The sequence below is a fragment of the Helianthus annuus genome, chromosome 14, assembly GCF_002127325.2.
Source record: "Helianthus annuus cultivar XRQ/B chromosome 14, HanXRQr2.0-SUNRISE, whole genome shotgun sequence".
Lineage (NCBI taxonomy): Eukaryota > Viridiplantae > Streptophyta > Magnoliopsida > Asterales > Asteraceae > Helianthus > Helianthus annuus.
Window position 1 is genome coordinate 78,644,198 of NC_035446.2, and position 13,445 is coordinate 78,657,642.

General features: G+C 36.7%; 1 protein-coding gene across 1 annotated transcript; it reads left to right on the forward strand.

Annotated features, from left to right (window-relative positions):
• The first annotated feature begins 1,674 nt into the window (after nucleotides 1–1,674).
• Nucleotides 1,675–4,467, forward strand: LOC110908533 (protochlorophyllide-dependent translocon component 52, chloroplastic). Its single transcript, XM_022153489.2, has 7 exons — nucleotides 1,675–2,219; nucleotides 2,301–2,494; nucleotides 2,615–2,701; nucleotides 3,195–3,360; nucleotides 3,587–3,784; nucleotides 3,857–4,044; nucleotides 4,112–4,467. The coding sequence occupies exons 1-7, from the start codon at nucleotides 1,713–1,715 to the stop codon at nucleotides 4,353–4,355; spliced, it is 1,584 nt and encodes a 527-aa protein (XP_022009181.2). The 5' UTR covers nucleotides 1,675–1,712; the 3' UTR covers nucleotides 4,356–4,467.
• Nucleotides 4,468–13,445: the final 8,978 nt, after the last annotated feature.

Genomic DNA, 13,445 nt, shown 5'->3' on the forward strand with positions numbered 1-13,445 from the left:
CACAAGGGAAAGGAAAAGGAAAGTCAAATGACTACGATTCTGACGACTTATACCATACAGAATCCGAGGAAGATTGACTTGTTTTAATGTATGATTTTGATTTAATTAAACGTTGTAGGATTATAATGTACGACTAAAACGTAGTTTGCGTATGTTTGCGTTGTTTTAATTATATTACCTTTAGTATATGTTCGTGGCGTATGTCTGCATTGTTTGAAATAGGCAGGTTCTGTTTTTTCGGCCGAAAAAAAGGCTGGGTGCTGTAAATACAGCAGCTGTGTTAAAAAAAAAGACTTTTAGCGGCGACACGTGTCGCTGCTATTGACATATACTCTTTAGCGACCAAGACCAATACCGGCGACCTTTTAGCGACGACAACTGTCGTCGCTAAAGGTTGAAAAGCAATACCGGTGACGCCAACCTTTAGCGACGACAGGTGGCCAATAGCGGCCTATCAATACCAGCGACCTTTTAGCGACGACAGGTCGCCGGTAAAGGTCAATAGCGGCGACAAATTGGACCAATATCGGTGACACCTGTCGCCGCTAAAGGTGTCCCTTTCTTGTAGTGAAAATGTCACATTTCGCCAATCAAACAGTTAACGCGTATATTATATGTGGGTACAGAATGTGAAAATAAAATTTATAAAGAAACGTAAAATGTTACATTTCACCAAAATGTTATATTATGACATTTTTTTACGTTTATATATTTTGATTTAACTTTTATGATAATACTATTTAGGAACAAGTAATGGGGCATTTAAGGAATTTAATTTGAAACCATGGATTGAGAATTGAATTTCTGTAAACCCACAAAATTTCTGCTTTGGTTTTTTTAATTAGACCTTTGTATACTTTAACACTTCTTAACTCCATCTAGGTCCGTTTTTTTCTCATTTCACTTCACTTCATCTCAAGGAAATGGTCTACTCTCGTTAACCTCACCTAACTTGATTTTTTTAGTGTTTTTTTTTTAAAGGAAAGAAAATTAATTCAATCTTTTAACATTTGGTTAATATGTTAACAAGTAATCCCATTAACACCCATTAACACAAGAAAGGAATAATATACAAGACCGATTAACATGATATGTCATCTTTACACCTCATATGTTAGAGTAAACTCCAAAGCCTTATATTATTCCCTTCATTCTTCTATTACTAAATTTATCCTATGTGGCACTATTCCTACAAATTCTTTCAAATATACAGGTAATTGATTCAAAGGCCCCATGGCACATAATAATAGTTAGGTGTAAAATGACACATATATTATACCATGTATTAATATATATTGTTTTAGGCTCATGGCACATAATATAATAGTTAGGTGTAAAATGACAGATATATTATACTATATATTAATATATATTGTTTTTAAATGTAACCTGTTTATTAACAGGTTTGTGTTCGTGTTCAAAAATCTGACACGATAAAATTTCGTGTCGTGTTTGTGTTTACGTGTTTCGAATTCGTGTTTTATCGTGTTCGTGTGTTAACACATCAGATTAACCCGTTATACCAGCCTTACATCATACCAATAATGTTTTATTCAGGAATCCCTAAAATTCCGCTCAAATTTATCTATTTTTATTTATACGCAATAATGCAAAGCAGCCAGTACAGTAAATACAATCACTCCTATGCTTGTATTTATATGCAGTCATGCAATTCTGTAGATATTCAATTCAGAGAATATAGTTCATCCACCATGGATGCTCTAAGAATTGTCTCCACTGTTGCTCCACCCTCTCTTATCAGACCCCAGTTCTCCAAACCCATTTTCACTCTTTCATTTACCTATAAACGTTCCAACTTAACCCCATTTCCAAAAACCAAACTCAATAAGTTCAATGCCATTTCTCCTCCCTTTTCAACCCAACCCGAAGCAGAAACCGACACCGACACCGAAAACCTTGATCATCAAGATGAGAAATTTGACTGGTTTTCTCACTGGTATGCACTTTCTCCCGTGGCTGATTTGGACAAGAGAGCTCCCCGTGGGATAAAGGCGATGGGTCTTGATGTTGTGGTGTGGTGGGATAAGAACGAGAATGCGTGGAAGGTGTTCGATGATCGTTGTCCACACAGATTGGCTCCACTTTCAGAAGGAAGGATTGATCAATGGGGTAGGTTGCAGTGTGTGTACCATGGCTGGTGTTTTGGTGGCTCTGGTGACTGCAAATTAATTCCTCAAGCTCCCCTTGACGGTCCTGCGGTAAATTAGATTACTTGTGGTCTTCTTTCCAACAATTTCATACTGTATTATACAATGATATTATCTATTAAATATGCGCAGGTTCATTCTTCCCCAAAAGCGTGTGTTGGTGTTTATCCAAGTACCACGCAAAACGGAATTGTTTGGTTTTGGCCAAGCACTGATCCAAAATACAAAGATATCCTCACCAAGAAGAAACCACCATACATCCCTGAACTTGACGATCCTTCATATTTCGAAAGAACAGTCATGTTCGCCAGAGATATACCTTACGGGTATGAATGTAGTTATTGATGTACACCAACATATTGCATTAATTCAACCTCTTTGTTTCTAAATATCATTATAAAAACATAGGTTTTGCTGATCATGAGGATATATGTTAATTGATATAGGTATGAAGTCCTCGTTGAAAATCTCATGGACCCTTCTCATGTTCCATATTCACATATTGGGATAATGACTTATGCACCACCGCCTAGATAAGTATTAGGCAATCAAATTATTTTGTTTCTTATATTACTTTTCGAGATAATCACCAAAATAGGCATGTTTGTCAAAAAACTTTTAACAAAATGGACATTTACATTTAACAATTAAATAATAGACATCCTTAAAACCAGCAAATCAGAAAACGTTAAATAAGCAAAGTCGACTAAGAAGGTTGGAATTTAGCTGGCACAAAAATATATTGGTCCACAAGACATCAATCTAATAAAGTGCCGCTTCTTTCACTGAATTATTTAGGTCGTTTTATGGACCGTTTTTGTTGTTTTTTTTTTTTTTTTTTGTCCACTAAGGATCCCTAGCCAACTTTGCTTATTTGACATTTTCTGATTGGTTAATTTTGGATTTTTATATTTTTTAAGTGCAATAATTCAATGCCTATTTTGTAAATAGTTTTGTTCAACATGCCTATTACCCTTCATTTTCTGATGTCTTGATAATCACACACCTAACATAAGTTTCTTGCACTGTTAAGCTTGATCGAGAAGGAGGTTCACCTATTGATATAAGCATGCAAAGAACAGACAAAAATGGTTTTACTGCAACCGAGCATCAAGGTCGTGAATGGAGCTTTATTTCTCCTAGTATAGTAAAAGGTAGTCTCACCATCAAGGAAAGTTTGAATAACACAAAGGTATAAACTTAACTTTCGTAATTAGCGATATTGACCGGTCATGTTAGGGGTTGGAGGGTTGAATCCAATACCCGCCCATAAATTGTGTTCGTCACATAAACCTAACATGACACAAGATTCAGTAGGGTTGGAATGAACAAGACTTGTTTAAAGTTTCATGTCATATTTTTGTTTCAATGTTTCATGTCATAATTGGTACTTCATTCTTTTAATTTGATTGATTCAGGGAGAATTAGTACAAAGGCCACCTCGAAAGCATCATCATATCTTTTTTTGTACTCCAGTGAGCCCGGGTAAAAGCAGATTCATAGGTGTTGGCCCTAGAAACTTTAAGCTTTGGATGGATCCATTTGTTTTAAGATGGATGCACCATATTGTGTTGAATTTGGTTATTGATTCAGATTTGTGTCTTGTTCGGGTTCAGGTAAAACTATCCTAACCCTGATTGTGATTCACATTGTCGTATTTGAATTTTAAAGGATTATGCAACTTTTAGGAGGAGAAACTGATGGAGGTGGGTCTTTCAAATTGGCAAAAAGCATGTTTTGTACCAGGGAAAGCAGATACTATGGTGGTGGCATTTAGAAAATGGCTAAAGAAATATGCAGGGGGTCAAATCAACTGGGGAACCAAATTTATTGGAACTCCTCCACCCATCCTTCCTAGAGAACAACTGATGGACAGGTTTATTTTTTTGCATAAAACCCAACACATTGAGTTTTGTTTGGTCGCTAATTGATTTATTTGTTAGGTACTGGAGCCATGTGGTGCATTGTAGTAGCTGCAGTGGTGCATATAAAGGTTTTAATACGCTCAAGATCTCTCTTCAGGTGCTTTCGGTTGCTTCATTAGCTATAATGGCTACAACCAATTCAATTGCCAGAAGAAATACACTTGCAGCTGCTTCAATTTTGTGCTTTGTGGGATCAAAATGGTTGTCACATTTCATTTACAAAACATTCCATTTTCATGACTACAATCACGCCTTTAAATGAACGTTTTCATGTAATATTATCATTGTTAAATTTACTTTCGTGTGATTACTTAATATGAATAATATGATTCTGGACACCAACTTATTGAGTATAAATTGTTGTTTAGTTCTAATTGATGTATTTGGAATTATTGTTTTTAAAATTTCAATAAAACCTTTAGGTTTGTGAAAGTCTTGCATAAATAAGTCAAATGTTTTAGTAAAACCATTTTCTGAAAGGCTTGCATAAAAAAAACACCAACTGAAAGCAAGTTGGTTACAAGTATAGAAAGGGTGTGTCTATTGGCACACTAATGTGCCTATTGGGACACCAAACCCTAGCAAAACTAGGGTTTATATACATAGCGTATAGGTCAATACGCAGCATATAGGGTTAACCCTCTATGCTGCGTATTGATCTATACTCAGCGTAGGTGAACCCTGATTCTCAGTGCCCTGATCAGCAATCATTGCACAGAAAACAAGGGTTTATATACGCTGCGTATAGCTCAATACGCAGCGTATATAAACCATCTGAATTTTTGGGGTCATTTTGGTGGGTTTGAAACATCAGTTTTTTCACAAGGTTTATATACGCTGCGTATAGAGCTATATGCAGCGTATATAAAGGTCAGAAAATATCCTTTATACCCTTGTGTTGGGGCTATACGAAGCCAAATACAAGGGTAGTTGTGTCATTTTTGTCTCATACGCTGCGTAGGGATCTATACGGGACATATACTACACCTATAGGCCTATACGGACGTTATATCGTATCGTATCGTATCGTGTATAGTGTAGTAGATTCGAACCGTATATACGTTTTCCAAAACAATTTAACGTTATATAATATTATTTGTATAACACTAACGATTATATATTTTAAGCGATTTAACGTTGGAACCGGGTGAGAATTTATACCACAAACACATCAAAAAAAATGATGGGTTATATACGCTGAGTATAGCTCTATACGCAGCGTATATAAACCATTGTTTTCTGTGCAATGATTGCTGATAAGGCTCTGAAATCCATGGTTTATATACGCTGAGTATAGCTCTATACGCAGTGTATAGAGGTAACCCTATACGCTGCGTATAGACCTATAGCAGCATAGGTAAACCCTAAATGTGTAGATAGCCAACCAACGTGTGAAGAAAATTTGGCCCTATAGAAAAATACATTATTAAGAAATACTAGAGTGAAAAATATGAGAGGAATTTCATTCAATTTGTTAGAGATTCATCAATACAAAACATATATATAGCTCAAACCCTAAAAACCCATAAATGTTGGGCTTTGACCTATAGGCCTAAACATTTGTATTAATAGTACTTACCCCCTCAGAAATCATAGAGTATATACCATCAACTTATACTACTAGATATTAGTATTTCATTCATTTTTTTATTCCTTTCAAAAAAAAAAAAAAAAGATAATGCTGACACGATTATTTAGAACCGATATTAAATGATAAGATTAATTGTGTTGTCGTATTAAAACCTTACTGAAAAAACCCAATGAGAGAAAAATGTAGTTAAGGAAAAAGTGTATAAGGTGTAAATTACTTCCCCTTTTCTTTCTATATATCTCTTAGCCTTTAACATCCAATCTTTGTATATTACTTCCTTTTTTCTATTTATACCTCTTAGTCTTTAATATCCAATCTTCTGTAACAATAGTATGACTTGATCTTTATTGCAATCTTCTTTGATTTGAGCGATGTAGGTTGCATTGTCTTCAAATAGTACAATTGAGTTTCTCCTTATCGACTCTAGACTGCACCCTTCCTGAACATGTTGAAACCATTGATGTGACACCACGCCCAGATTAGGACTGACGTATAGCAAAATACAGTAAACCAGAGACAAAATTTATAGTTTAATCAAAAACACCTACCATCAAATTTAAATCCAAATTCTTACAATGGTCTTAAAAGAAAACATGGGTCTTATCATATATTAAAAAGGGTGCAGGCGTGTAGATAAAAATAGGCAAGCCACAACTATATATTCAAAATTTTATAAAACATGGTATATTAAAAATATAAGAGAAAAAAATGCTTAAATTAATTATAATAATGAAATAATATAAAAGTTAGAATTAGGAAAAATAGTATTGTTAGTGTTCATGCAGAATTCAAACCATGATTTTTTAATATAACGAATAGAATTCCAATGGACATTGCAGCGAGAATTTCATCTGTATCGGTTTGGTTCATTGCGGTACAGTATCAACATATTCGGTATAGTAACCAGTAACCTGAAAAGAAAAAAAAAACAAAAATATAAAATCGTGAGATGGCTAAATGTATATCCACATATGTGATGCATCGATTCAAATTCCTCAAAAGTAAAATAGGTATCGTTTTGACAATATCGATAATGATATTGATGTTCGGTCTGAATCAATTATGTTCGTCACGGCGCTGCTATGTTAATAGTACTCACTATAGCCTATGATAAAAAATAAAATACAAAATACATTTTACTTTTATACAACTTTGTTTACAACATTGTTTGGTCGGAATCAGTTTAGGCTCGCTACGCGGTGGGAACTAGGTTGACATCCATTTGGTTCGTTACATGCTATAACAACCAAAAGAGAAAATAAAAAAAACTAAATTCGTTTGAAATTTATAACAAAGAATACCGGGACAATATAGTAATTTACACAATTTTCAACATGTATTATTATGTATAATAAGCCTTTAAAGCATATTGTACGGTTATTAATGTTCAAAGCGGTCTAAACTTGGAAACCGACAAGCTAACCTAAAATAATGTGCTCTTCTTCCCTCAACTACAAATCCAATTTCAAAATTCAAACCCTACTCATACCATTCTCTCTCTCTGTCTCATATCTCTAGCAAAACACTTGCACCATCACCGCTGTAAGTCCAGGAACTATCAATCGGATATCACAAACACAATTCTAAGTGCGGAAAAACAAAGAATGGTGTAGAACAAGAAGAATAATGTCGATTGTATTAAGAAATTGGTACATAATCTCAAGGATTGTCTAGTACAAAGCGTATGAAAGCAAAAACAATCAACAACCACAAAAGACCCAGGTGCACCCTATTTATAACATATAGGGGCGACTTATTACATTTGGGCCAACCGACACACCTATAATATAATCAATCAAGCCTAATTACACTATCTAACCAACCCATAACTAACGTATACAAGAAAAACGTAAACCTACTAAATCATGTCCTTACAATATGCCACTAGGTTTATGTTGTCTTGGAAATTTGAGCTTTACTTGCGTCTTTTCTTCTGTTGTTGCTGAAAGTCCGGAAGCTTATTTCCAACGTAAGGACCAAACAGCTGTGTCTCTACTCTTGATTTCTGTCCAGACCACAACTTGAACAATGTGATTTGAGCAATTCCAGCAGTAAACGATTTGGCACAAACTTCGTATTGTGGATCACTCTATATTTGCGACCTTCCCAGCAGCTTGATATCATTCTCTCTAAACCTCATAAGATCACAAACATCATTAACTCTATGCTCATCATGCTCACAAATAATCACAGCTTGACCAGATGTGACAACCGGTAATTAACGGCTTCTAATTACGCGATTAGCGAACACTTAAGTCGATAATAAGTAGTGCTTAAGACACGTATTAACCTAATTAGGCTCGTGGAATGCCTAGGAACGTTTGTCTAACTTTACAATGCGCGTACAGTGATTTTAGGGAAACTTGCTGATCGTTAAGCGATAACGAACTGACACCGATCAGAATACTGACAACGCCGACAAGCATGAATTTTCTACTAATACTTTATACTTACAAAATTGTTTTTCGAATTTTTCGTACTTCGAAATATCACAAATGCATATCGATCGAAAAGTGTGACTACAGGAATGCACCGATAATTAACGCACGGACACCGATTACCGACTCTAATATACGTGTTTCAGTATTAAAATTTTGTTATACGACACCACAGAGCTCGGGTACGAAGACGGGCTTCTGAAATTTGACTGGGCCATGTAGATTTTGGACACACGCTAATGGGCCTTGGGCCCAACCCACTAAGCAAACCCTAGTATATATTTGTAGCTATAACATTATCCTCCATTTGAAAAACACTGATCAAGAAACACGCACACCACCCCTGACCTATCTCCATCTCCTACATTTCAAAACCCTAACCCTCAAAACAAAACAAAAGAAAACACAGACATATAGTTGCCTCCTTCCCTCTCGATTCCTACCTCACACATACATTACATCTTTCCCTCATCTCTCTTGATCAGACTTACAAACAACACACACCAACCCACTGCCAAACAAACCCTAACCACTCGACTTCCCCTCTGGCGACAACCACAGAGAACCAGCGGCTGTCGGTGGTTCTCTCCGACGAGCGAGACCCCCCCCCTTCGAATGTTGAAACGAATCACCACCACTGTTCAGTGGTGGTGCGGCGGCTATGTACAGGAGAGAGAGAGAGAGAGAGAGAGAGTGTAACCGGAGGAGGGAGTAGGGACTGTGGAGGATCGGGTGACGGTGGTTCTGCGCGACGCCGCCACTACGGCGGCGATGATGGAGGTGGCGACGTGATGATGATGACGGAGATGGTGGTGCTGGTGACGACGGGCGAGGCCAGGCAGCCGTGATGTATACTGGTGGTAACCGACGATTTGGTGGAGTCCGGTGACGACGGAGGACCGCCGGACGGCGGCAGTGGCTAGTGATGACGTTCTGTTTGAGTTTCAATAGGCTCCAGTCCAGTTGTTTTACGGCTTAACGGGTCAGACTTGGGCCCAGTCAAAGGCAGTCAAACAGTTCAGTTCAGGTTTCCCTCTGGTTCAACAGGTCCGAGTTCAGGTCGACTCGGTCAAACCCGAGTCCACTCGGGTCAACTCAGTCGGGTCAAACCCGGTTCAACAGGCTCAGTTTGGTCCAAGAATTTCAGTTCAAGTTACAGCTTGGTGCGGGCTCATTTTGGTTAGTTTCGGGTCAAGGTTCGGTTCAACTCGGTTTGACCCGGTCAAACCGAGTCAATTCAATCAACGACTCGGTCAACACCAGTCAACAGAAGTCAAGGGTGGTCAACTCAGACCCGGTAAAGTTATAACGACGCGAACTTTAGTTAGTTCGATATACGTTAGTTAGATTTTTTTTTAGTTAGTTACGTGACCGAGCTCGACCCGATTAAATAACGCTTATATATTAGCGACCCTATTTTCATTTTGGTGCATTTGACAAAATTATTACATATTGGTTGGGTTATTGGTTGAATCTTGAAAAATATATCGACTTTTATTGTCGGGTTATTCGAAAAACAGAGGAAACTCTGCCCGATTTTCGTTAAAATATGTATATATTTCCTAGCCGCAACGCTAATAAAAACGTGTCGCGACTCAAATGAAATTTATAAAATAAACCTTAACGTATATTTATTTGCGAGGGTTTTTATATATTAAATATAGTTATTTATATTTGATCCAACGTATGGAATTCGAAAACTTTCATAAAAGTAAACTTAATGGTTTGTGTCGTTTCAAAAGTCAAGATTTTCGACTACTTTTACAATAATAAATATAAAGACATATATTTATTTGACGACGATCTACGGTTTACCAAAACGAGGTATAAGTTAACGAAACCCGACGCTTGTTTAACTTATACATAAGGTTTATAATTATTTCAAACATAGATATTCCGCGCCCTTTTGTACGATAAATATAACGCGTATACCTATTTTAAACATCATGGATTCGAATATTATTTCACACATCGACTTCGTACATTTTTTTTTTTGAAATAAATATAACGGTTTATACTTATTTCAGACGTCGACCTTAAGCTCTCTTATGCACTAAACGTAGTTTGCATATTTATTTCAAACTCTTAGCATTCGGAAACCATATTATATAAATATAATTATTTATATTTCTTTCAATCGTCTAGAATCCGAATTCTTCTAAGATAAATATATTTGTTACATACGTTTCAACGTCAAGTTTTCGAATGTATATATGTACATATATATATTTATTTATTTATTCCCATCCTACGAAAACTACAACGGTAGGTTACCGTATCATATACGACAATTCGAATACGTATCATTATCGATCTACGCCTTCTTTTCATGACGACTAGCACGACTTCGTAAGTATATTTATATTTTTATATATGAATATATATCCTAAATCATTCGAAAAATAAGTTGTTTTCGAGACTTAGTTTTATCCCGATTATGAATGGGATCAAATAACCATAGTCTGGTTATTTTAAACCAAGATAATAACACCTTTATAGAATCGTTTAGTTAACGATTCGGTAGAGCTCGGACACGTAGTTTATCTACGTTTAATTAGAAACTTATAAGTATTTTCCTTGTTAGGAATACTATAGTTGCACGCTAGCTAATTCAAGTTCTTGGAACAACCTCACGGAAACACACTAAGCTAGCATTGCACAGGAACGTCAAGGTGAGTTCATAACCCCCACTTTTTACTGTTTTACATTTTTATAAATGTTTTCGGGGGTGGAAAGACATGCAAGTTTTGCAAAAATAAACAACTTTTCGTTGAACGAAAACTCATATTTCTAAACCATATTGCGAATGGATTTCAAGGAACTCAAATGGTTTACGAACGGTTTATACTAAACATACCGGTTTTACAAAACAAACGCGTATTTTCACAAACGTGCATGATTTTCATGACTAGTGACAGGAATGTCCTAGTTACTACAACGGGACTGGGTTGTTCTGCGTACGAACAACGAGACAACCCAATGAGTTTATGTCCCCCTTTTTCTTTTGAAATACATGTCAAACTTAGGTATGATTAAGTTATGGAATGAACTCTTAGATCATGTGAGCATAGGCTGTAACTGAGGTGCCATTAATCCTTTTGAGGACCAAGGAACAAAGGTTAGATCTAATGGGTACGGGCGAGCCCCACTCACGGTCCATGGGTGACCACTTAGAGTGCTGTTGTGTCCAGCGTCGAGAGTTCGACACTTAAATTGCCTACGCGGGTTGAGTACCTCCTATGTCGTCGCATATATTAATGTCCTCGCGAAACATTAATGATCAACATGTTCATAGACGCTTACATACCAGTTTTAATACTCAGATTTTCAAATGTTTTTAAGATTCATTTGAAGTAAACTCACAAATACATGGATTTACAAACTTTGGTAACGTTTTTCAAACTATACCTAAGTAAGAGGACACGCTGATCCTGCTTACAAAGGTTCGTTTGGGCTCGGCCCATTCTCTCTCGTACAATTACAAAGACTCTCGTGGGCTAGACTCACAGTTTTCATATATCATGCCAAGAAAATGATTTTACTATATTTTCTCAGCAACTTTAAAACCGGTTATCAAAAAGATTTCTTTTAAATCTTTTCAAAACAAACTATGAACTCGCTCAACTTTATGTTGACTTTTTCGCATGTTCTTTCTCAGGTTACATTTTTAAAACTATGGAACGGTTGGAATAGGAGAACCCATGGGATTTCGAGTATCTAGCGGGCGTTCACTGTTTAGAAGTCTTAACCATTTGCTTCCGCTGTGCAATGAAGATACCGGTCCAGTCACGCCAAGCTCTGATTTTTCGGGGTGTGACAAATTGGTATCAGAGCTATAGGTTTCAGCGAATTAGGTTTCTGTAGAGATACCTAGGCTTTAACCTCTCTATCCTCTGGGGACTTAGATATCAAGAATTGAATACATACAGAACGCCTAGGAGTTGAATATGGGTTTCCAACCGTTGCCGAAAACAATGAGTCAACTGTTTTGATTTTAAACATATACAAATGTTGTGTCGATATAGAGTACACAAAACAATTACACACATAAAGCAAGACTTTGAGAGTTTTCATAACACGCATTTAGGACCTTTGGAAAACTAATGGCGAAACTCATTAAGGGTCCTCACTTAGAAACCTTGACTAACAACTCGGGCAAACGCCATTATATTATGTCGTCTATGCTATTTCACTTACCCGAGCAGGTAACCTACGTGGAACGAAATGCTAGTGCACGATGATACATGAAACTCAAACTATACATCAACGGATGTCGAAGCACATCGCATTCTACGCGGAACGAAACGCTAGTGCGCGAATATACGTGAAACTTAAACTATACGTCAGCGGATGTCGAAGTACATCACACACGAACTTCGAGGCAAGGCCTTGGGAAAACACAAACGATCACGACAACAACAATGCTAATCTCGATAGCGAGAGAACAACAACCGAAATGCAGTACTTTGCCACGTAATCCTGCAAATGACACGAGTCACGCTGAGGTACGTTAAAACCAGATTTCATAACGATCGATACTTAGCCTAATGAGACTCACAACTATTGGCGCTGCAAAAGAAGTCACATGTCTTCGCATTCCCCCTACTTCATTAGTGGCGATTACGCTATGTTCGACATTCCATGGTAATGTTATATAACAACCGGCCATTACATGAAATCCCAGGTAAAGTCCTTAAATCCCTTTTGTTGAAATTTTGACTTTTGCATATAATGAGTAGATTTTCGCATTTCTACTCCCCCTAACGGTCATTGCATCACGAAGATTTCATTTCTTGATAGCGAACACTCAATTGCTTCATTTCTTGACAAATTCATATGTTACGCATGTTTTGTTTGTTACACATGTGGTTAAATTGATTCATGAAGACCATCGGTGGCTTCACTCTAAATTGTTGCTTTACTAACGTTCAATATTGTTTTGCTATGTTCGTGTTTTGCATTGTAATTTGGATCACTGCATTATTGCAAAGTGTTGACTCTTTGGCATCGAGTCAACGAACTCGTTGAAAACTCCTTTCTTTTCGAGTTACATACATGGTTTGTTTGTTGTAACCATGTTGAAGCTTTCTTATTGATACATAAATTCATTGTGGGATTATGTTTCAACCAAGTTCAATTGATCGAACTTGCTCGTAATATATATTCGATTCAAGATTCCATATGATGGATTGAGGCCATCATATTCGAAATAATCCCAACAAGCACTTCAATTGTGTTGAACCATAACAGGCTTGTTTGGTCTTCGACTTCATTGAATCATTTCCTTGATCACGATCACCCTGTGGTGACATTTTAACAAATT

Coding starts and splice junctions, on each gene's coding strand:
- LOC110908533 (XM_022153489.2), top strand. CDS start 1,713: ATGGATGCTCTAAGAATTGTCTCCACTGTTGCTCCACCCTCTCTTATC. Junction 2,220..2,300: donor CTCCCCTTGACGGTCCTGCG/GTAAATTAGATT, acceptor AAATATGCGCAG/GTTCATTCTTCCCCAAAAGC. Junction 4,045..4,111: donor AGAGAACAACTGATGGACAG/GTTTATTTTTTT, acceptor TTTATTTGTTAG/GTACTGGAGCCATGTGGTGC.